At 56.0% G+C, this 23,341-nt stretch overlaps 1 protein-coding gene across 1 annotated transcript; it reads right to left on the bottom strand.

The window, feature by feature from the left end:
• On the bottom strand, window positions 1-23,021 carry Espnl (espin like). The gene is made up of 9 exons (XM_035439272.1): window positions 22,728-23,021; window positions 21,442-21,632; window positions 19,942-20,128; window positions 17,667-17,849; window positions 11,185-11,316; window positions 5,272-5,389; window positions 4,006-4,109; window positions 3,271-3,465; window positions 1-1,614 (listed from the first exon to the last, which is right to left on the bottom strand). The coding sequence occupies exons 1-9, from the start codon at window positions 23,019-23,021 to the stop codon at window positions 1-3; spliced, it is 3,018 nt and encodes a 1,005-aa protein (XP_035295163.1).
• Window positions 23,022-23,341: the final 320 nt, after the last annotated feature.

Raw genomic sequence — 23,341 nt, 5'->3', positions numbered from 1 at the left:
TCATTCTCCAAAGCTAAACATTTCAGCTTCTTTTTCCTTCCAGAAGGCAAAGCTGCGGTCGATGTAGCCACAGATGTCTCCGCTGTTGAAGCTGTCCCGCTGGGAGTCAGACCCCAGCCTCGGGGCGACAGGTTTGGGGCCGCTGCCCGGGAGGGCAGCGTGGGGCAAGGACCCTAGTGGTGTCAGGCCCAGCTTGCGGCCAGGCTCCGTGTCCCAGGCTGGACCCTGGCTGGAGCCGAAGAAGCGGGCTTTGATGTCCTCGAAGCCGTCGGTCCAGGTACGGCGGCCCGCGGCCACCTCGTCGGTCACCGCCTTGTGGAAGGCGCGCACCGCCTCCCAGCCGTGCGCACCCAGGTTCTCGAAGACCTCGAAGCACAGCAGGTGACGCATCTTGCGCTCCTCGGCCGGCAGGTCGCATTCCAGGAGCTGGAAGTAGCCGAGCATGAACAGGTCCAGCGAGAGGCTGTTGTAGGGTACGGGCGCCCCGTCCACGTGCGGCAAGAACTGCTCTGGGGACAGTGGCCCGCGCGCCCTGCGGCTCAGCCTCCGGAGCTGCCGGGCCGGCACGTGTGCCATGATGGCCTTCCAGGTGCCCAGCAGGTGGGTGATGATGCCGCGCTGCTGCCACAGGTGGCCGAGCCGGGGGCCGTCGCTGGGCGGCGGGGAGGGTGGCCGGGGGCTACCGGTGGCCTCGGCGCCCCTGGATCGCGCACGCTGGGCCTCCAAGGTCCTGCAGGCGGCGGTCCTGAGCGCGGGCGTGTAGGCGGACTTCTTCCAGTGGCCGAGGAACAGCATGACGATGCGCTCCTTGCGCAGGCTGGCCAGGTCCAGGCCCGGCCCCGCGCCGGCCTCTGACGGGGCCTCCTCGCAGCTGATGCCAGAATCGCTGGCCTCCTCCGTGTCGCCCGGCCGGGGCTCCCCGCCCATCGGGTCGCCTTGGGACTGTGGCGGCGCCGACCAGCAGCCTCGCAGACACTGGCCGCGCCGAGCTCCCATCTCACAGGGACCCGAGTTTGAGGCGCAAGGCAGATCCCGGGCAGACTCGAAGTTCCCCCGCAGCGTCCTCACCGACACCCCGCACTCCTGGATCTCACGCTGAGCCTCGCTTCGAGGTGGGCCGGCCATGGCCTCCTTGGCCGGGTCCTGTGGGTTCCGGGCGGGCAGCTTCTCCTCTCCCTGCGTTAGCCCGTTCATGCCCTTCAGCAGCAGGGACATGCTGCGCACCAGGCGACCGATGTGGCTGCACCAGAAGGGCAGCGGCTGCCCGCTGGGCTCGGCCTTCCCAGGCTCCGCTGAGGCTTCGAGTTCTGGTACCAGGGCCTGGGCTTCCTCGTCTTCCAGGCCTGGAGCCCGGGGTAGAAAGTGACTGTTGACAGTGATGCTGACCAGGGGCTCCGGCAGGAGGGCCTGCAGCTGGGCTGCCAACCGGCCCAGCTCGCTCTCATACTCCTGGCAGCGGCGCCGGAGCTGCAGGTCGTTGATCTGCTTCTCCAGGTAGACCAGGTCGTCCTCAGTCAGCAGCTCCCCAAAGGGGCCGAGGATGGCCTGGTGTGTCTGCGAATACCTCCAAGTCGCCTGTTCTGCGGGGGTGGGGCCTGAGGTTCGGCTCTGACTCTGGTCCTGGGCACAGGAAGGCTGGGTCAGAAGCCACCACAGCCTTCTAACACCTCCTGATTCTGGCTGTCAAGATGCCCAGGCCCTCCATTTAACCCTGAGCAGCCCTGCCTGCCTCCTCACAAGCCTTGGATGGACGCCATGGTTCTAGGCAGTACATAGTTTGCAAGGGGCCAGCTTGCAGGCCTCTGCCTCGTGCAAGGTATCACTCTGAACCCCTTAGCAACCCTTCTTCATATCCCAGAACCTTGTAGAACCTTGAGCCCACTCTTGGACTCCAAGGGATTTCCTGGCTGCAGCCCCTCCCACCACTGCCCCGCTGTGCCCCCAGTTTCTGAAGATGGGGCAGGAGGTAGACACATTTGTTGGAGACAGCCTGCAGCAGGCAGGAATCCTTAGCCCCTGTGGCTGGAAGAGATGTGGCTGTACAATGGAGTGTTCCTACTTTGACTGGCTTTAAAACTGTTGCCCAGTTGACCCGAGGACAGTACTGTATGGACAGTTCAGCTCTACACCTGGACACAGTGCAATCCACACGCCTTTAGGGCAAGATTGCAGTTCTGTTCAGTTGGTCAGTGTCTAGAAGCCTATGAAAGCCCAGGCCAAATTGCAGCCCTTTTTGTCTGCTCACTCACGGATACCTTCTAGACAACTGCAATCTCCTCAGGCCTCCTCCTTCCCCCCACCACCCACTCACTGCACTCCAGCAGTCCAGTCTCTGCTGTTCAGCCCTGATGCCTGCCATCACCTCAGAACCTTTGCCCTTTGCCTAGAATGCAGAAAACCCTAGACCCAAACTTCCATGGGCTCCTCCTCATTTCCTGCTAGCTCCAGGTCAGGGTCACCTGCCCAGAGAGGGGCCTCTCTTGAGCATCTGCTGCAGCCCCCACTTCACACTGCTTTGCCCTTCCTCATGGGTTTGCCCCCCACCCCACCCTCAGTGAATTGCTTTCCCATTGGTGTCTCTGCAACAACCTAAGCACCAGGAAGGTAGGGAGGGCCCAATCTAATAGGTGACAGAACCCATGGGGCCCACCCCTCTGAATCCATAAATGCCTTGTTTGGAGCCCTGTGATCCAGTTTTGAACCACAGTATGGCGGAAGAGGAAGCTGAGGCCATGAGGTATCAGGAGGAAGACATCTGTTTTGGATTCCAGGTCCAGCTGGAGCATCCCAGCCTTCTACTGGCAGCTTCCACTCCTGCGTGGAACTTAGTGGCCCTGTCCCTACCTCCTTACCCCACTCTCTCACCTCCCACCCTCCTATTCCACACCACACCTCTATCCCACTCTCCTCCCCCCCCACACCCTACCTCCCAGTCTCCAGCTCCACTCCCTTCTTCCCTCTGAGCCCTACCCTCTTCTTGGAGCCTTGCCCTTCTCCTCCTTAAGGCTCTGCCCCTCCCTCTGGCCTGGCTCTCCTCCCCCGGCTCCTCCCCTTTCCCTCCTTGCAGCCTCTCTGGCTCCTCCCCTTTCCCTCCTTGCAGCCTCTCTGGCTCCTCCCCTTTCCCTCCTTGCAGCCTCTCTGGCTCCTCCCCTTTCCCTCCCTGCAGCCTCTCTGGCTCCTCCCCTTTCCCCTCCTTTCAGCCTCTCTGGCTCCTCCCCTTTGCCTCCTTGCAGCCTCTCTGGCTCCTCCCCCTTTCCCTCCTTGCAGCACCTGATCTTCTGGAAGATGGTCTGCACCGAGGCGTGCCTGCAGTTTCCGAACCATCACCTGCCGCTTCCACTCGGGGATGGGCCGGCCACGCTCGTCCTGTGTGGGTACCAGCACGTCAAGGTCTCCTGAAGGCAACCCATCCAGCTGCAGAGTGGCCAGGCCATCATGGGAGTCCCGGGCTTCCATCTCAGGCCCCTATAGAGACAGGCAGGTCACATGTCCGGAGGGGACCTAGAAAGGTGAGATTCCCCGACTCCTTACACCCCATGGCTGAAGAAACGCTAGGACTCAAAGGAACAACTAAGCTCAATGATGCCCTATAAAGGTGAGGCTCTGAGGGTGAGGATGTGGCTCCCCTCCCTCCCGGAGGTGGGACAGGTGGCAGGTATGATTTGACATGGCCTAGATGCAGTTACCTAAGGCATGCCATATGGAAGGTAAAAACAACTGTGCTGGCAAAGCCTGGCCACCAGTTCTGTAGTGCAAGACTTATCAGAGCCTTTACGGAATTGTGTGCTCTGAGAGGGCCAGCACCACCTGGCAATTTTCAGAGTCCTCTGAGACCCAGGGAAAGTAGGGGTGGACAGGGAGGACTCAGTGGAAACTCCAGAGGAGCAGGCTCCAGAACCTTCCTACATGTGTCTGGTTGCCTTTTGCGACAGTAGCTTCCAACCCTGAGGCCAGAGGCCAGGACTCTGGGACGACAGAGATGGAGAGTGAAGTGCAGACACTTACCTTAAGGGCAGCTGGGAGACTGGTGGTGACCCTCAGAGGGGCTGCACAGGCCATTGGCTCCCTTGGGACAGGCTGACCAGGCCAGGCTGGGCTGAGAGTTACAGCTGCTGAAGACAGCAGGAGTCAGAGGGGCTTCAGAAGGGCAAGAGTGGGGAAGAGCAGATTCCAAGCCTGGAGCTCCTGGACCCAAGACAGCCCTGCTTGGAGCCTAAGGCTCTGCAGTACTGCTCCAAAGTCCCCCAGAGGTCAGCGGCAAATGCTTATCACTGGGATTCTCATAGAGACCTTAAGAAGGCTTGCCCCAACCGGGAAAGCTCTGGGAAAGCTCGTATGTCACCTAATTCTGTCTACCATAGCTCCTCCAAACCTCTCTGCAGCCTGGGTAGAGCTAGGAGCCCACAAGATCTCAAGATCCAGGGACCTAGACCAGCTCTGTCAGACCCTCAAAACTGTCCTTTTACCTGTCCCCTATGCACTATTTACACACACTGTGCCATGACCCTGAGCAAGAAACCTCTGCATCCCCCCCAGACAGGCACACAGCATCATTCACTTAGGGAGACAAACACACAGACATAAACATAGGTAGATACACACAGGCACATGTATGCTCACACATACAGGTCGACACACACAGACAAGAGACACACGCATGCTCTCACACACAGATTGGCACACACACGCTGACACAAACATGCTTAGACACTCATGTGCAGATACACAAGTGCACACACAGACGTGCATGACAACATACATGCACACTCATGTAGAGACATGCACCCAGACACAGACTCACAAACAACACAGACACACGTGCCTGCACAGGCAGACACAAACTTTTACACGTGAGCATGTAGCTTTAGCCTGACTGTGGGTTAAAACAAAACCTCACTGCTGCACGGGGCACCTGCTGTCATTTTGATAACAGTTGGTCACAGTCCTCTAAGGGTGCTGACCTGCAGTTGGCAGGCCCGTCCCATCTCCTGATGCCCAAGGATGCTCACTGGCCTGCTGAGGGCTCTGGCCTGGGTCTCACTGAGACCAGCCTGCTTTTACTTCTGCTCAGGTTACTGTGATAATGGTACCCAAGATAGAAAATGTCAACTTTGGAGACTTCAAAGGAAGCCTGGGAGAAGCAGCTCTGGGATGGAGTGACCCTATGTGCTGAGCTGCCTGAGCCCAGCTCCTCCAAGAAGGTCCTCCCACTTGGGTCCTGGTGCCCTCCACACCTTGCCCAGACCAGTTCTTCTGCAGCCTAGCACTCACACGGGGGACTCCTGAGTCCTGAGTTGGCTCTTCTTCCATCTTCCTCGGACAGCCTTTCAGTCAACAGTGGAGGAGGTGGAAATGGTGGGGGTGGGGGTGTCATCAGGACTGGTGGCACCTGGGGGTGGACAGACCTGGTCAGTGGAAACTCAGGTGAGTCTAGACAGGTCTGTCCCAGCTCTGCTGGGCAAGCATGGAGGGCCTCTTGGGGCATGTGCAGCTCAGAGAGGGCCTGAAGAGAAGTATGCAAGAATGAGAGGCCCAGGACCCTGTCCCTCTTGTGTCTCCCTGCCCACTCACGCTGGGTGGCTGGGTTTGAGTCCTCTGAGCAGCCTTACTCCAGGGCTTAGAGGTTAGGTTAGTCATGCTCACCTCTCAGCCCCACACAGATGGGAGTATGTACACATGCAGGCATGCATGTCTCCCTGCGACCAAGATTGACTCCTGAGACTCAAGACTCCCTCCTTGACATGGGCCTGAGGATCACTTGGGGTAAGGGATTCAGTAGGAACTGGTTAGGAGGTGGAGGGCTGTGGCAGGTCCCTGCAAGCCTAGCAGCCTCTTTTCAAGTGATATGTCAGGGCTTGAGCTCAGGTCACATAGCGCCTAGGGAGCCTGAGCAAGACCCCTAGGTTGTATCCAGGGCTGTTCTGCTGTCTCAGAGAGCCTGGCCTTGGAGATCAAATTACCCAACCTTCCCCAAACTACTGTACCACTGGTTGGATTGCCCAGTCCCTAAGAGGACAGACATGCTGGTTGGGCAGAGAGGCAAGAAATTCTTCTCAGCCCCTAAATTGGGGTGGAGTGGCTAGGACCATATATCTCAGGCAGAGGTGCAAGCCAGGACCTGCATTCAGTGAGCAAACCACACCAAAAGGGGACCATCAAAGACTGGAGAGACAGCCCCTCCATGTTTAGGTTGGGTCACCTAAGGTCAATTGTCCTTGGCCACCTCTACTGTCCTCAGGTCCCGACCACTGGGTGAGCCATTGACATGAATGTGCTGCCCGGCACAGCCCTGCTCAGTCTCAGCTGTAGCACCTGACCCAGGGAAGCTTGGGGATTCTTGTTCCTACTGGCTTTGGTTAGGGAGAAGGGATATGAGGCCTGAAGAGTGCTTGCTGGTCCCTCCCCATGTCCCTCCAAGCCCTCCAATCTTGGCCTGGTGTTTTGGCTGACAGCTGATGTGGAAGGATTCTTGACCTTGTCTCTAGGATGGCGGGCTCCTGAGCTCTGTGGGCCAACATTGCGTCAATGCCCTTCTGTCATGCTGATGCCCAGCTCCTGCCTGCAGTTAACTGGGCACACGACACACATAGCATTCCCTCTGGGCATCCACCCCACAGTCACACCTAAGCCCTAGCACTTCCTTCCAAGAGACAGAGGAAGCCAACATAACTGTCAGGCCCTTAAAATGGTGCTAACGAGACACCACCCCCCCCCCACCCCATGAGCAGGACAGGGGCTCTGGCTTGAACCAGCCCTGATTCAGAACACATGGCCCTCCGCCAGGTCTCTATCAGGAACTGTGCCTGCCTTCAAATTTTACCCACATCTGCAGTGGTGGCCTTCTGCTCGCACCCCAGTGTGGCAGCCTGCACTGCCCAGGCAAACTCTTGGCCTCTTTGAGCCACTTCTCCCCCATGGCCAAGGTGGATCTGTCCTGCCCTTCAGTCCCACACTACCCAAGACCCTCAGCTCACCAGGTCATAGGGAGATGAAAGCAGCACCAATCACCATGTGCCCTCTAGTGCATCTCATTTATCCTCGGGCTCTGCAAAGCCCAGGAGCCCACACGTGGAGCTGCAGGACTGGAACATCTGTCTCCTTCCGCCCTGGAGGTTCTCAGATGCAAATGCTGGGCAGCTGAGCACAGGGAGCCGTGGATGTCCCAGTCCTGGCTGTTGGGGGCTGTTGAAGCTGTCGAAGCTGTACCCCCAGAGTAGGAGGTATCGCATTAATATTTGAAGGCCCAGGTGTCAGGTGGCCAGCAGGCTGGGGCTAGGTATGGGATCCCTTACCACAGAGCCTCATGCTGCACAGTAGAGGTCTCGGGATGGACCTTGGGGAGGTGGAGGACCTGAGGTTACCCAGAGGGCCGGCCCTACTTGCAGGGCCTCTCCCAGCATGCAGTGACGGAACGGGGCTTTCCAAGGTCTCATAGCTGCAGCACACAGTTGAGGGAGGGGCAGCAGAAGCTCTGGGGACAGCTCCTGAGCCTGACGAGCCTTGAGGGCTGTTACAGGGGTGACCCTGTAGGACAGGAGCAACTGAATGCTCTTGATTTGATATGGGGCGCTCAGGTTCAGGGTTCCTTGGCTGAAACACAAGCCCACTGAGGACATGACAGCCATCCAGACCTCATCTACTCAGGTGGGGCCTGGGGGCAAGGGAACCCTCGCCTGGGAGCCTCAGCTCTCCTCTCTGCCATTCAATCTCCTGCCAAGAGGATAGGCAAGAAGTGTCCTTGCCCACCTCACCCAGGGAAGATGGGGCGAGGGCTTAGTGGGGCTGGCAGCATCCTCCTCAGGCTAGGAGGACAGAACAGGTGGGATGCTGGCCTGGGCTGGGAGAATGGATCTCCAACTTCAGAACAGCCCCAGAGCTTGAGGACTTCAGGACCTGGGGCTCACTGGGCACTGGGCCCTCCTCACCACTGCACAAGAAAGGGAAGCCATGGCATGGCTACAGATGGGACGTTGAAGGAGAGACATCATGGGGAGTGTCTGACTGGACCTAGACAGGAAGCCATGAGTCCTGACCCCTCTGAACCCGGGCAGGAGGGAGCCTAACTATGGTGCCCTCCAGGCAGTGGGATCCCCCACAGCCTTGCCTCTCAGTCTTGACCATGGACCCCCAGGGAATCCTTGGTATAGGAGCGGGGAGCAGGGTGCCAGGCTCCATCCTTTAGTCCTAATGGCTGGGCATATCATGTCCTAGACAGCTGTTCTGAGGATAGCAGTCCCTCTGGCTTCACCACCTGCCGTCTCTTTCCTCGTTTTTGGTGAGATTTGAGCATTACTGAGCCTGCCATGCATTAATCATGGAGGGCAGCTGTGTCGAGCTGGGTTACAGGCCTGTAATGCCACCCGGGCTGAGAAAATCATGACCTCAGACGGAGCTGGACACCATTCACCACAGCTGAGATTCCATTACTGTGGGCAGCCACCTCCACTCTGCCCCGAGACAAGACTCTGTCTGGGGATGTCTCCAGCCCTCCCTGGTTCCTGCATGTCTATGGAAGGGCCCTGGGACCCTCTGCAGTGAGAAGAGGGCGACTGAGCTGAGGCCATCACGACAGATCAAGAGAGGAACATTGCTTCTATCCCCAGACAAGGCCTTCAGATCTGCTTTAAGAATGAGGAAGTCAAGGCTGGTGCCTTGTGCCCAGGAGGACCCAGACCATACTGGTGGGAGTGAGAATAAGGTAGGCGAGCAGGGCAACCTAGACCATAAGGGATGAGGGCAGCATTCCTTGGGCTTGGAAGTCTGCACACATATCATCCAGGACTGCCGCAATGCCTAACACCTCTAGAGCACCCTTCAGACTTCCGCACCAGGGAGTCAGGCTACCCACTAACTGATTGACAGGTGGGCAGCAGGCTACCGCCTCAATAGCCATACAGCCTCTGTCCCACCTAGGAAAGGAGGCCCAACCTCTCACTGTGCAGAGGGACGCTGAGATGCAGAGAGAAGCAAGGCCTGAATCCCCCAGTGCCTCGTGCAGGCCCCACCCTCAGCAAAGGGCGTGCCCAGGTCCCACAGAGCCCTTATGTGAAGTGGTCGTTGAAGGTGCACCCCTCAGGGAGCAGCTCTGGATACTGAGAGCCTAGCACTCAAGTTGCCTCTCCTGGGCCCACAGTTCCCCCGAGAGCAGCTCAGGACAGTGGGTTTCACCATCTCCTCAGGCCCACACAGGAGAGAGCCAGGGCAGACGACCTCTGCATATTGCATTTCCATCAATATTGCATCAGGTGCACTCCCCCTGCTGCCGGCCGGCCTGCCTGCAGCTGACAGCCTGTCCTCCCACACAAGGTGGGAGACCTAGAGAACAACTCAGGCAGTGGCAGAGTTGGGCTTCCCTAGATGTTACCAGGCACCATCAGAAGACACCATGGTGACCAAGCTCTAACCCTAACTATGAAGTTCTAAATGGTCCACACAAACTCAGCGGTCAGGGTTTCAGGGCCTGGGTGGCTGCCCACATATGAGCAAGAAGGAAGATATTTGGGTACAGGAAGTGGATGGACCATATTAGGCCTATGGGGATTCCATGCAGACTCAGGAGTGCCAGGTTCCATAGTCCCCAGGCAAGATGGTGTCTTGTTGCCTTGGATCCTATATAACTTCTCAGACACAGCCAGAACCAGATCAACCCCAGGAAGGCAAGATGGGCTTGCTACCCTCAATCCAGCAGGACAAGGGACTATGCAGAGACCCTCTCCCTGAGGTGGAATAAGGTCCAGGAGGGGCTGGCCATGCCAGGCTATAGAGATGGAATGTCAAGAGCTTGCATGAACAGAGAGTTCTGGCCTTGGAATTCACACCACACCTGGGGTGGGGGCTACAGGGATTTTTGGAAGATGGATGGGGCCTGGTCCATGGGAAGAGGTACTCCTGCTATGGGGGCCACAGGAGCAGCCACCCTTCCCACCCCCCTGATCTCAGCTGCTACCCAGTACAGGGAAGATCCCAGTGAGGAAAGGAACCTGGCGTTTTCAGTGGCTGGGGTATCCCTGGGTGCAGAATGTACAGCCCTGCTCATTTTCCAGAAATCAGCATGTCACCACTTACTCAGCCCCAGCCAGGGCAGGAACCTTGCATTGACAGACACAGCCTAGTGCTTAGTCACTGGCCCATTTCCAAAACAGCTGAGTCCCAGGTTTTGAGATTTCCGCCCCAGGAGGAGCCCCACTTGAGTCCTTGTGGACCACTTGAGCTGCACCACACTGCAGTGGTCAGGCTTGCTGCAGTGAAATTTGGCTATATGACCCATGATGTACCTAGCACAGGCCAAAAGGCCAAGGAGAGTTCTGCTTCAGTTGGTTCCTGACACTCTGAGGGACATTCCCATGGGAAGAAAAACCTGGAATCCCCTCAAGTGAACCCAGGGCTCACCTCCTGGGCCTCAGTGCCCCCACCTGAACATGGGCAGGACAGGTCATCTTCCTCAAGGGGTGACACCACTGAGAACTGACGGAACTCATCATGGTCACTACCCTGGGCTGCATGGGGAGGGAAGGATTGAGGCAAGGAACGCACTGGAAAGAGTTGGATCCAAGTCACCAAACTACACCCACAAGGGAACCCTCCAACCTGCCTCACTCCCCTATCTTCTCCCTCTGGCCATCTGCTCACACCAATCCACTCCTCTGTGAATTCCCTTATCTGGTCAGTCAGCAAACTGTTGGGCTCTGTCCTGTGCCGGGAACAGGGACCAATTGGAATAGTGAAGGATTCTGGCTCCAAGAGGTGGGGACACAGAGAGCCACACATAGAGTAGATTGAGCCTGCTACCTCTGGAGAATGATGGGCTGCATGAGGGTTACCTCAGCCACAGTTGGGTCTCACTTCCACCCCTGAGCATGCTCAGCCTGAAGTAATGTCTCCAAGACATAGACATGGTTTCTATGGTCCACACGACAGACATGGCTTGTCCAGTCCTGCCTCAGCCCCCATCGCAGCCTAACCTCTGTCACAGGACCTTCCCATGCATGACAGTTCCTTCCCTGGCCAGTGTCGCTGCCTGCTCTCTGCTTCCCCTGGCTTACTGAGTCACTGGCTGGGTTCTTCCAAGGCCCTTGTCCCTGGCAAGTGTTTGAGGTGAGAGAAGTATGTTAAATGAGCATTGTAGCCAGCTGCCAAGCCCTCCTCCCCAGCCCTCCAGGATAGATATGGCCCGCAAGGTTTTACCGGCCGAGACATTTCCCGCAGATACTGGGCGCAATCCTGATGTCCGTGATAGTCCGCCAGGTCCATCGCTGTATAGCCGTCTTCATCACGCAGGAAGGGGTCTACGCGGTGGGAGAGCAGGGTCTGGCAGCACTGTGGAGAATGGGATATTCCATGACACATGGCTCACTGGGTGCCAAAAAGAACATTTAGGCCACTTCCTGGCTGCAGGCTTGGTCACTCAGTTTCCTGCCAGTGACTCTGCCCTTTTCCTCATAGGCTAATGTAGGCTGTGGGCACCTATGGTCCAGGTGACTGCCTCATGCTTCAAGATGGCCAGGAACCTCTAGCAGGCAATGAAGATTAAAATGGACCTAGGCTTGTAGCTCTCAGTCTTGCCTGGTTACGGTGATAAGAAATCACTCTAATTACACCTATTTACATAGCGTCCAGCACACAGTCAGTAAAAGTGAAGGATTCAGGGAAATATGAGAAATGATTGGCTCCAACAAATGGGTCCAGGAAAACCACCATGATGATGACTTTCAAAGAAATAAAGCCGGAGTGTAAAAATTTAGGCGTGGTATTCTAGACAATGAAAGTGATGTGGGGCTTGAGATGTGGCTCAGTTGGCAGAGCACCTGCCTGTCACGCCCCACGTTCCACCCCTAACATCTCATAAACACGTGAGCACACCTGCAACACCCGTGTATGGAGGCGGAGGCAGGAAGATCAGAGGGTCAAGGTCATCCTTAGCTACATAGTAAGCACAAGGCCAGCCTGGGCTACATGAGAACTTGTCTCAAGATTAACCCCCCCCAAAAAAAAAAAAAAAAACACACACACACAGTAGATTGAAAATGACCAACGGGGCATAAAGAGATGAATACAACCAAGAACGCAGGCTGAATAGCTAGACAGAGAACATTGGTCAGAACAAACCCATGGAAAAAAAGTATACTGAATGAGGCCACCAAGGCCCAGGAAGACAAATGCCACATGTTCTCTTGTACATGGACCCAGCTTCAAATCTGTGTGTGTCTAACTTGAGGCACATACGTAGGAGCCTGGCAGCTAGAAGGAGCCGGGAGGGCCCACATACAGAAAAGGTGGGCAGGGTAACAAAGTAAAGCAGAGCCTTGGAACACTGAGGGTTGAAAGACAAGCAGGGTGTAAGAGGGAAACGACGGTGGTGGATGGAGAGCCACGCGGAAGCCACCTCACAATCCAGTTGAAAATGCAACTGCAGGGATAGCAGCATACATGTGGCATGCAGGAAGAGGGGGATTCTGGGAGTTAAAGGCGTGAGGGTGAGCGTGGAGAGCTGAGGGGAGGTGGGAGTCAGCCAAAGCTAGGATGCACGAAAGTGCCTCACGGAAACCCTGGTTAGTGAACTAATTTCAAAATGTAGCTTTTAAAACAACATAACAGAGACACTGCAGACCCAAAAGGGAAACAGAAAACCTAGTGGACATGCGCCGTCGTCAGGACAGAAAGGTCTGCACCATCATCAGAACAGACAGACATACGTCATCATCAGGCTAGGCATGCCCCATTGTCAGGACAGACAGACATGCACCATCGTCGGGACAGATGTCCTCTAGAGGCCAGTCTTAGTCTCCAGTCTACGGTGCTATTGAGATACAGTGGGACTTAGAAGTGGTTGGGCCCAGAAGAAGGATATTAGGCCACTGGGGAGCCTAATCCTATTCACTCCCTCTCCCTCTCACAGAGCTGAGCTACACAGAGCTGAGCCCCTTCCCACGTGTTCCTGTCATGATGTTCTTTGTGGTCCCAGACACACAACAACAAGACAGAAAGACTGTGGACTGAAGACTCCGAAACTGTGACCCAAACAAACTTTTCCTCCTTACAAGCTATGCAGACTCTGCGATCGAAAGCTGACTAACACAAGACAACAAAGTCCAACATACATATAACATGAGCCCCAGAAGGAGAGGAGAGACAGAGTGGGCAGAGGTGCTGTCTGAGAGATCATGGCTGAGGATCTTATAACAGATGGCAAATGCCAGAGCACAAATCCAGCAAATCCCAGGTGGTATAAATAAAGGCCCTCCTGCCTACTGTTACCTCACGGTAGGTAGGATGCAGAAAGTACAAGTGAGGGGCAGAGGACAACTTCAGGACACAGGCCCCTGGCCTTCTAATGGACAAGGATGATGGTGCAAAGGATGATTAAAGCACAAGAAAGATTGGAAATCACAAAGTTTATTTATTTATTTTTCTCTTCCCCCAGACAGGATCTCCTATAGCCCTGGCTGACTTCAACTTTGTTAAGCAGCTGAGTCTGGCTTTGAACTCCTGATCTTCCTGCTTCCACCTCCAAGTCCTAGGATTGCAAGTGTACATCACACCACAGCACACCATAGCTGGCTCCCAGCTCCCAGCTTATTTCTGGCATTGGTATCTCACTACTGATGAGGACATAACATTTGAAGGCAAACACACAAAAAGAACAGATGATTCCCAGTCACAAAGCCTCACTGAGGGAGCCCTCAACAGACACACCAGACTGCAGGACAGCAATTCCGAATAGGAGCTTGGAGTGGGAAGAAGATGTAGATTTATGGGTTTGTTTCATTTAAAAAGAGAAAGCCTGTGGGGTTCCGAGAGCTGAAGAAACAGAACTGTTGAGGATGGCCCTCCCCAACCTGCTTTCTCTCACTCTCCCAGCTTCTGACACTGGTCTCCACCCTCTGTCTGAAAAGCTGACAAAGCCACTGTGTCCCCAGCTGGAGGCCCATGTCCAAGCTAGGAGCACACAAGGCCTTCCTGAGAGCCCCATGTGCACCAGACTCCGGCCCTATCTCCCAGTCACTGTGGGAGCCTCGGCATCTCCAGGTTTGCAGACGGCGAGCGAGGAAGCCAAGAATTCTTCCAAGGTTATAATGATGACTGCAAAACCTCCATCCACCTGGTTAGCTAGCTCCACGGCTGCCCTGCGGACAAGCATCTAGCTGAAGACAACCATCTGGATCCTCAATGCCAGCACACCCTGGGCCTTCTGATCCCAGCTCTTCTTAATACCTCACTCACTATTCTAACACAAACACTATGTGCGATACCATCGACCTGTACACGTCGTTTCTAAATAATTAAAAACCCTGCACTGGAAACCTGGAGGGCCAGATGGCTGAATCAGATGCAGCTAAGAAAGGCAGAGAAAGGGAGGAAGGCCCCAGCTGCCCCCTTGGACTTCGTGCAGGGTTCCCTGCTCTGCTGTGACTCTGACCTCCAGCTCTGATGTCCTGCACAGGGCTCCTGCCCACAGGAAGGCAAGGGAATGGGTAGAGATGACTAGTGGCTGGCGACTAGGGGTCAGCTCTGCCCAGCTGTGAAGGCTCTCAGCATTGCTTATCTGTGCACACAGGGTCACCTGGAATTATGGATGCCTCATTAATTAATGATCTAAATAGCAATCTTCGCCACAGGCTGACTTCATAGTTGTGCCAAGATTACACGAAAGCTTGTTTTGTTGTCACTGGATTTTGGTGTTGTTTGCTTGTTTGTTTAGTTTTTCCTTTTAGAGGCAGGGTCTCCCTATGAGGATGGCCTCAAACTTGTGACTCTTGTTTCTGTCCCCCAGGCACTGGGGTGTTAGGTATGCACTACCATGCCTAGATGTGGTGATTGATATTTTGTTTATGATCTAACAGATGAAGCTTGCTTGAAGATCAGACTGCAAAGCTAGCCACACTAGGTAGCCACAGAGGCCAGGCAGTGGTGGCACACACCTTTAATCCCAGCTCTCAGGAGACAGAGGCAGATGGATCTCTGGGAGTTCAAGGCCATCCTGGGATATGCGAGAGTGACTCATTCTAAAAGAAAAACAGAGCTCACATAAAGGTGACCCCAGCACTTGGGATCCCCCGTCTTTAATCCCAGCACTAGAGATGAATGAATATTAGGCAGGGGGACACAGAGGACAGGGCAGTCTGAGGTTTGGTGGATCTCCCCTTCAGTCTGAACCTTGGTAGAGGTAAGAACTCTCTAGTGGTTGGCTGCTTTGCTTTTCTGATCTTCAGCCTGAACCCCAATATCCGTCTCTGTGTTTTTATCATCCATGCTATACCCAGGTTGTAAGTGGGACGGTTTGATTTACCTGTGTGCAGATTCACGATACATTTAACAATCAGAAAGTCAGGCTGTTGTGGCCGGGATGTAGCTCAGTTGGTAGTGTCCTTGTCTAGCATGCATGAAGCCCTGGGTTCAATTGCCAGTACCAAGCAAGCCAGGTGTGCTAGTGCATACCCAAGGTCCCGGCACTCAGGAGACACAAGTGGGAGGGCTAGAAGCTCAAGGCCACCCTCGGCTACTTAGTGACTTTTAGGCTACTCAAGACTGTTTAAAAAACAAAGCCCGCACTGCTTCCGGTATCTTGGCTGAGAACAACGGTAGTGCCAAAACCAAAAGGCAAAATGATAAAAATAAGGGTCAGACCGGTGAAGCTCCAACATCGTGCCCAGCAACTGGCATCATCTTTAAAGCTAGGATGAAACCAAATGCCTGTCCCCTCAGTGTATACTGTGGAGCTATTCCTAGAGAGGAATGTGAAGTCCAGTCTGGTCACAAGCGGGTCAGATGTGTGCATGCCCACTCAGTTCTCACTGAGGGAGTGAGGCGTGTCGAGGAGGGCCCTGGCTCAGATGGTCACAGACTGGGTTTTCACAACTGCATATTGAGTCCTGAGCCCTGAGGAGGTTCACCCGGTGCAAGTGTGTCCTTCACTGTGTAGGGCCTTTCTGGCAGAGCCACCATTCGTGACCCCGTCACAAGCCTAAAAGCACTCCAATCACTGTAACCAACTAAGCCAGCCCCAAGTTTCCAGGACCCACAGAGGGCTGACCCCCACAGAACCCACTGACAATGACCAACACTTCTCCTCATGTGTCCGTTGAGAGAATGACTGTGAACAGGGAGGGGGTGGACACGCACTGCAGGGCACGAGACCCAGTAGATGGCTGAACCTCCACAGGATAGGGCATTAGTGAGTGGGTGTCCCCGGGGTTGCTAAACGATCTTTCTGGAGTTAGATGGGTAGAGAGCTAACAGTCCTTCGTAGCCACACATCTGGCCTGAGGCAGCGTCACGCACGCTTGTCCTGCTGTCCCACCGCACAGTGCCCCCCTTCAGACATGAAACACACCTGTCCTCACGTCCTACAGCAGCCTGCAACGGCTTCCTACACCGCATTATGGCCCTTCTGCCCACGAGTTCTCTCCTGCATGAGCCTTGCTTCCCGCAGCCCTCTTCCCAGCCTCCCCCTCCACACTGACCTCACCCAGCCCCCCCCCACTCCTTCCCACGTGTGTCCATGTGACGAGTTTACTGAGACTGTTCATTCACGGTCCTCCCACTGGGCACAGGTGAGCACTCCCTAGGGATTCTGCACCAGTCCTCCTCAGGCTTCCCCCAGGGCCAGTTAAAACCAGAATGGGGTGGTTGAAGTAAGCTGTGAGCATATCTGAAAGTTCTCTGGAGGTTAGCTAAGCTGGAGAAACACCACCCACCTTCCCCTAAAAAGGATCTGGGGTGCTTGGGACCTGCTCACCAGTGGGCAGAGCTCAAAGTATCTGTCACCAGCTGCCTGGAGGCCTAACAGATTCTCACGGTGGGGTGGAAATGACTCCCTTCTTCTAGCGCACTGCCCCCTGTCATTCCACCCAGACAGGACAGAGAGGGTCCCCAAGGACTCTGGCAGGCTTCTCTATTCTCCAGGCTCACCCTGCCCAAGACAGAGCTGGAGTGAGCTGAGCAGGGATTGTGGGAGAGTAAGGTGAGCGAAAGAGAGTCCCTGCCTGGAAGGCAGGGGAGGTAGAGAAAGCCCCCTGGGTAGCTGCCATAGGCTGGGCTGGCTGCCTTCAGTGACCCTGTGGCTGCACAGTGTGGGGTTCTTTTGCTTGGCGTTGCTGAGGTGGTTCCCTGCTAGGAACAGCTACCCAAACTCTGGCCCATGCTGGGACACTGGGCCCACTGGACATGTGCTGTCTCCAGTGACAGTCCCCATAGATTAGTCCAGTCTGCCTGGAGAGCTGCAGGGCAACCTAGGCAAAAATCAGAAACCCATGAGGCCTGCAGGGAACAAGGGAAGGGAACAAGTGGAGCTCAAGTTTCTCAGGGCAGGAAGGGTGGGGGAGGAGAAACCTGCATGGAACCAGACCCAGACAGCCACCAGCTACCGCAGCCCTCAGAGCTTGGTACCTCCTGACCTGTGACCCTTGCATGTAGTGGGTTCTGGAGGCTCATTCCTGACAACGGGGCCACCTGGACCAGCAGGTCTAAGTTACGCATTCTACATTAGCCTTTAGCCACACATCACCAAGCCTAGCCTGGAGCAGGGACCGGGGGTTTTCCTGCCGGCTGCACCCCCCTTTATTCCCTATAGAAGGGTAGTGCTGGCATGTGTTTCAAAGGACGTCTGGGAGGACTCGATGGCACACTGACAAGGGCCAGCTCAGAGTCCTAGGCCCCCTCAAATATACCTCCATGTGTCCATTCTCAGCTGCGTCATGCAGGGGAGTTCCTCCCCAGGAGTCTCTCACGATGGGAGCACCCATGAGCAGAAGCCGGTCAAGAATAGGTGTGTGGCCACCCCGAGCTGCAAAGTGCAGGGCCGTGGCTCCTTCGTTATCCTGTGCTGTCAGGCCAATGTCTGTGAATGTGACCTGGTGGGAGAACCCAGGAAGATAGCCATCAGCTGAGGAGGGACCTGGGGTAGCCAGCCTCGGGGAGGAGGGACGGGGGCACTCAGAGCAGAAATGGGACTCCCAGCTGTGATCCCCAGTGGGCAGTGGATATATTCCCAGGAAGCCTTGAGGCAGAGCTGGCTCATCCCACGTGCCCTGTGACCCATGTGACATCCCAGACCAGGGCAGGTTATGTGAGCACAGGACTTGAACTTTGGAAGCACACACACAAGATAAATGCCACAGCAAGAGAGGAATGCCACATGGGCATTTAGCAATAGGAGGGTAGAGAGGAAGATGACACAGGCAGCCATTGCGGGTCTCAGCTCCTCTGGGAGGGTGATGTTAGAGGCCTGGGTGCTATGGCACCTTCCCCCATAGCTCTGGTCCAGAGCTATTCACATTGCCTGGGGCTTGTCTTGTTGGTGGGGGCCTTGAGTGAGGCCTGCCTTTGTCTCTGGCCTCATCTGCCCTGTAAGGGCACCAAGGGGTCTGCCCCACAGCACCCAGCTGGGGTCCTCTCAGGCTGTGTCCATTCTCTCATGGGCTTGCCTACTGAAATGCGAACTTTGTCTGTGTTCTGTGGGGTCTGCAGGAAGCTCCTTAGAGGGAACTGTGATGTTTCTGCTCTTTCTGCTGCTGGGAATGGGGTTAGTATTTTCCACAAAGACAGGGTTCCCTTCCCACTGAGCTGTCTCAGGACCTACAGCCCACTGTGTTTGTCAAAGGTCTCGGGGTAAATCACCTGGGCCCTGCCACAAGCCACCACCATGGCTGCTTCTCCAATCACATCCCACTGGCTTACATTCAGGTGGCAGGATAGCCAGCTTGAGACTCAGACTGGGACACAGCACAGGGGAGGGTCATGGTCTCAAGTGAATGAGTTAGATCTACAAGAAAGGCCATGGCCAGAGCATCAAGGACAAAAGGTATTGGGGAATTGGGCAGCCTGGAGGCGAGGCTTTCTCCTGGGGGAGCTGGGGTAGTGAGGTGACACACAGGTGACACACTAGTGGTCAGGCAGGTGCTACGAGGGAAGCTGAAGACAAATGACGCAGCCCCTGGGACCTGTGGGAGGTTGGGTGTCAAACCAAGGTTGGGAGACCATTGCTCTTTTTGTGGCTCCTCACACCAACTGCCAGGCCCAGGGAATCCAGCTGACGGACAGGGCCAAACCTCCAGATGTTGTGTGGAAACAGCTGCTATGGTGCCAGCCAGATGTTGGTCAGGTATTAATACCAGGGACACGCAGGGGTCGTGGAAAGGCACAAGGCACAGCATGAACAAAGGCCTGAGAGGAGGCTGAAGGGAGCGCTGCAGGAAGGCAGACCCCATCCCTACCTCCTTCACTGGCAGCCAGCATGTCTTTCTGCCGTGCAGGTGAATTTTGGCACCGAGCCCTTGTCCACGACCTAGGGTCGCCTCTCCCTTTCCCAATCCATCCCAGGCCCAGAGGCGGGGCTTTCCTGCCTTTGGGTGTAAAACTCTCTCCTAAGGAATGGCCTTGAGTCCTGCTCCCCACGCAATGCTCATCAGGCTACTTCCTGTCCATCCGCAGCTGTTCCTCCTCTGCTTCCTCCTCCAGGGGGGCCCCCAACTCATGGACACTATGGAATCTCTAGTGAACTCTTGAAACGCCTACCTCCCCTGGGAGTGGCTGTTTTTTGTTTTTTTCTTTAAAGGTGAGAAGGCCCTGGCCCACTCAGTCACTCTGGAGTTTGGGATTTCCTTCCTGGGAAAGGTGAGGGTCTGGCCTGGAGCTCTGAGGCAACAGGGCTTGAATGTGTTTGGGTGGCTCGGGCCAGGTGCTGGCGTCTGTGACAGGGCACCTGGATAATCACCAACACCAAGTGAACTCCAGAGAGGCACCCAGTTCCTAGGACGGGGCCCGAGAGCTCTGGGGGCTGCCACGTCTCCTATAGTCCTGCGGGCACCCGGGAGCCCGACCTCGTACTCTGGGTGATTTGTGTGACCTCAGTGCCTTGGAGTCCCCCTTCCAGATCTATCCAGGCCTAGCTGCCTCTAGGGTCTGGACTTTCTGGACGTCCTGTTCCCCACAGTGCCCCCTTACCAGCCAGACAACCAGAGAGTAGTGGCCACGGGCAGCTGCAGCATGCAGTGAGCTCATGCCATCCAGGGCACGCAGTCGCACGTCGGCCCCACAGTCTTTCACCAGGAACTGTGCCAGATGCAGGTGGCCCTCCTGGCAGGCCAGGTAGAGTGGAGAGGCGCCATTGCGGGTCTGCTGGTTCACACCACTGTGATGGAGGGAGGCTCATGAGGCCTGCACCAGAACTGCCTGGAGGAGGCTGAGCTGGGGCAGCATTTGGGGGACTTGGGCCTGGGTGAATCCTTGGTTCCCAGTGACCAGCAGCAGAGAGCGCCAGTGTCCTACCCCAAGCTGACATCATCCTTGGATGTCATAGACTTGTCCTTGATCCCTGACCCCTGACCATATAGTCTGAGTTTTCCTAATTCCAGCTTCTGCCTCAATGGCCTCTGTTCCCCACTCCCATAACCAGTGTCCTTTCTTTCCCTCTTTCCTTGCCTGGGTCAAGCTTGCTCATATCAGTCATTTTAGACAGAGAACGGTCACAGCCTTAACTGCCTTCTCGGCCATCCCTGTAGAGACACAGAATTGACCCCTAACTCCCGAGGGCCCCCTCTACCTCTGTGCCACTGCGGCTGGTAGTGTCTGCTGCCGCCACCGAGCAACCCTGCCGGACACAGCTCTGTATCCACTGAGCAGAGCCTTCACTTTGCCCCAGTGCTGCGCTCACCCAGGGCTGGATACAGTGGCCTCCCTCAGGAGTAAGGCTTGGCTCTTAACTGCTCCCAGCTCAAGCATGTATCTTCTAAGGCTCTGACTGCACCTCGGCCTCGTCTCACATCCTCTCCTCTGGGGCCCTGGAGCCAGAGTGCCACACAGGCAGGGGAGGCAGGGAAGTAATGGCACGCTTCCACAGACACCCTGCAACTCACTGAGTGACTTTGGATCCACTCCACAGGGGCACCTCTACTCATCATGGAGAGGCCATTACAAGCTTCAACGGGCAGAAGGAGAAATGGAGGCTGAGAGCTCACTGATTTGCTCAAGGGCAAGAGTTCAGGTCTCTTTCCTCTCAAAGCCCCTCGGCCTCACTTTATTCTAGCAAGGTGAGCTTTGTATAGACCGGAAGACAATGAAGGAAGAGAAATTGGGAAGCCGCTCGCCTCCGTGGGTCTGGCCCTATCTTCCCCCCTCCACCAACCACAGAGGGTGGGGCACAAGGCCTTGGATTTGTTGATGCTGGTCATGGTGTTCTCAATGAGGATGACTGAAGGCAGGCGCTTCTCCCAGGCACCATTTGGGTGCAGTCCTTGCAGCCCCCCAACTGGTGCAATGCTGCACCTATGCTGAACGACCACCCCCCCCCCCCGTGCGGAGCCTGCCTCCATGCCTTCTGCCCCTGCTTATCCTCTGGAATCACAGGGCCTGCCTCAAAGGCCACCAGCAGGTTGTCTTTTGCCTCTCCTCTATGCAGGCTCCCTCAGTGGCCAATCACTATGGGCAAATTGACTGGTCTCTCACCTGCTGTGGGCAGCTGTCAGGAGCTTCACACAGGTCAGGTCACCACTGACAGCAGCATGGTGCAGTGGCAAGGCCCCCTCCAGCGTCTCCAGTGTGGCCGCATGGCCCTCGTGCAGCAGCCACTCCACCAGGGCCGGATGGCTAAACCTGGCAGCCAGGTGTAATGGGGAGACACCTGAGGCATCTTGGTCCTGCCAGGACACAAGCAGGACACTGAACCCATGCAGGCCCCAGTGCAGCCTGGCTGGGCACACCAACATGGCCAGAAACATGGCCTGAGGCTGGTCTCTTGGAAGACCCCTTAAGGCCTGCAGCTGGCTCCTTTCCCGCTTCCTCTGCCTCCTACTGAATGAGTAGCTTGACTGGGGAAGAAGCTAGGCTAGGCCCCTGAGATCCCTCCCCACCCCAACTGCCTACCTTTCTGATCAATTGAGTCCCCGCACATTCTGCACATGCTCAGAAAGGCTCCCACTAGCACAGTGACTCTCACCACAGGTGTTCCAGGACAGAGGCCTCTAGACCTCTGCCTGCCCCTCATCCCTCCTCAAGATGGTCCCCAAGGCATTTCTTCTGAAGGTGTCAAGCAACTAGCAGACCTGGGCATTCCCTGAGGGTGCCATTATCCAGAGTGAGTCTGGAAATGGGCCAGTGCCTGTTCTCTGGCCTCAGGGTTATTGGAAGAGTCAGTGAAAAGGAGTGTGAAGGCTGGAGCAGCTCTACCTATGCCATGTGTCCACCCAACTCTGGTGGCTTTCTTGTGCTTCCAAGAATGCAGCCTGGCTGACGACGCTGAAGTCTCTTGCCTGCACCAGCTCCAGGCATGCAGCAGGAAGGAGGCTGGTAGCTCTGATAAGACATGTTCTAGCAGGATGGTCACCTGACTTGAGAGTTTTCTCACTAGGATGGCTGTCAGCCTGTGTCCCTAGGGCTCCAAGGTCCTGAGAGTCCAAGGTGCCTCTTTACAGATCCACTTCTTGACCCTTTGGGGAACAGGTTCTATTGATCAGGTCTAATCAGAGATGGGATCCTGAACACAGGCAAGGCCATTATTGGCAGCCCTAGGTGCTTCTTGCAGGGGGAGGGGTGGAAAAGCCCAGGTGACTTTTCTGGATACATATGAGGGTGACTGATGTAGCCTTGGTGTTCAAGGGTTTGTGCTGTTTTTTTTAGGGGGGGGGGATGAGAGACAGAGACAGAGCTTAGGACCTTCCAGGGATCAGGCCTTTTGGACTTGCCCCAGCCAGGTTCACGGACAGCAGGCCTACAGCCACCCTATTGTAGCTTACCTGCAACCCGCAGCCCCCGTCACGGACCAGCCAGCACAGCTCGGCCAGGTTGCCAGTGGCTGCTGCATCGTGCACTGGTGTGGCTCCGTTGTGTGCCTGCTGGTTGCCTGGCAGCTTGGCCCTCTGCACCAGGAACTTGACACAGTCCAGGTGGCCAGCCCGGGTGGCGTGATGCACCAGGCCAGCCCCCAACTCATCAGTGATGCCTGGGCTCAGGGCACCCGCCTCGAACAGTCGCTCCAAGGTGGCTACATCCCCGTCCTTGGAGGCTACCAGAGCCTGCTGCTCCTCCATCCTCAAGTTGGATTCTTAGTGGTGGCGGCTTGTATGCAGGCCCAGTAGGGCTTCCTGTTTCAGGCATGGACGCTGCTGAGGGCTCTAGTTACCTGATAAGCAGCTCACTGGGCAGATGGGAGGCAGCAACGGGGGAAGGGGGGGGACTGGCCCTCAAAGCCTGGCCCAAGCAACGTGGGCTCAGGGCCTGGAGCTTTTGAGCTTGGAGAGTGTGGCCCTGGAGGGAGGGATATGCAAATCAGGCCATCAGGTGCCACTCAGCTGGAGTCCTATCACCTACAGAGCGAAGCAAGAGGATGCCTTAGCAGGGTTCTTGGCTT

Source organism: Cricetulus griseus, chromosome 2 (genome assembly GCF_003668045.3).
Source record: "Cricetulus griseus strain 17A/GY chromosome 2, alternate assembly CriGri-PICRH-1.0, whole genome shotgun sequence".
In the NCBI taxonomy this organism is placed as follows: domain Eukaryota; kingdom Metazoa; phylum Chordata; class Mammalia; order Rodentia; family Cricetidae; genus Cricetulus; species Cricetulus griseus.
Note: the sequence above shows the minus strand (reverse complement) of the source record. Positions and strands in the feature narration are given on the sequence as shown.

What these genes read in the sequence shown, in the direction of transcription:
- Espnl (XM_035439272.1), bottom strand. Translation starts at nt 23,021, where the DNA reads ATGGAGGAGCAGCAGGCTCTGGTAGCCTCCAAGGACGGGGATGTAGCC. An exon ending in ACTCTCTGGTTGTCTGGCTG is followed by an intron (nt 17,850 to 19,941) that starts GTAAGGGGGCAC and finishes TTCTCCCACCAG; the next exon opens with GTCACATTCACAGACATTGG. An exon ending in AGGACTCAGGAGTCCCCCGT is followed by an intron (nt 4,110 to 5,271) that starts GTGAGTGCTAGG and finishes TGTCTTCAGCAG; the next exon opens with CTGTAACTCTCAGCCCAGCC.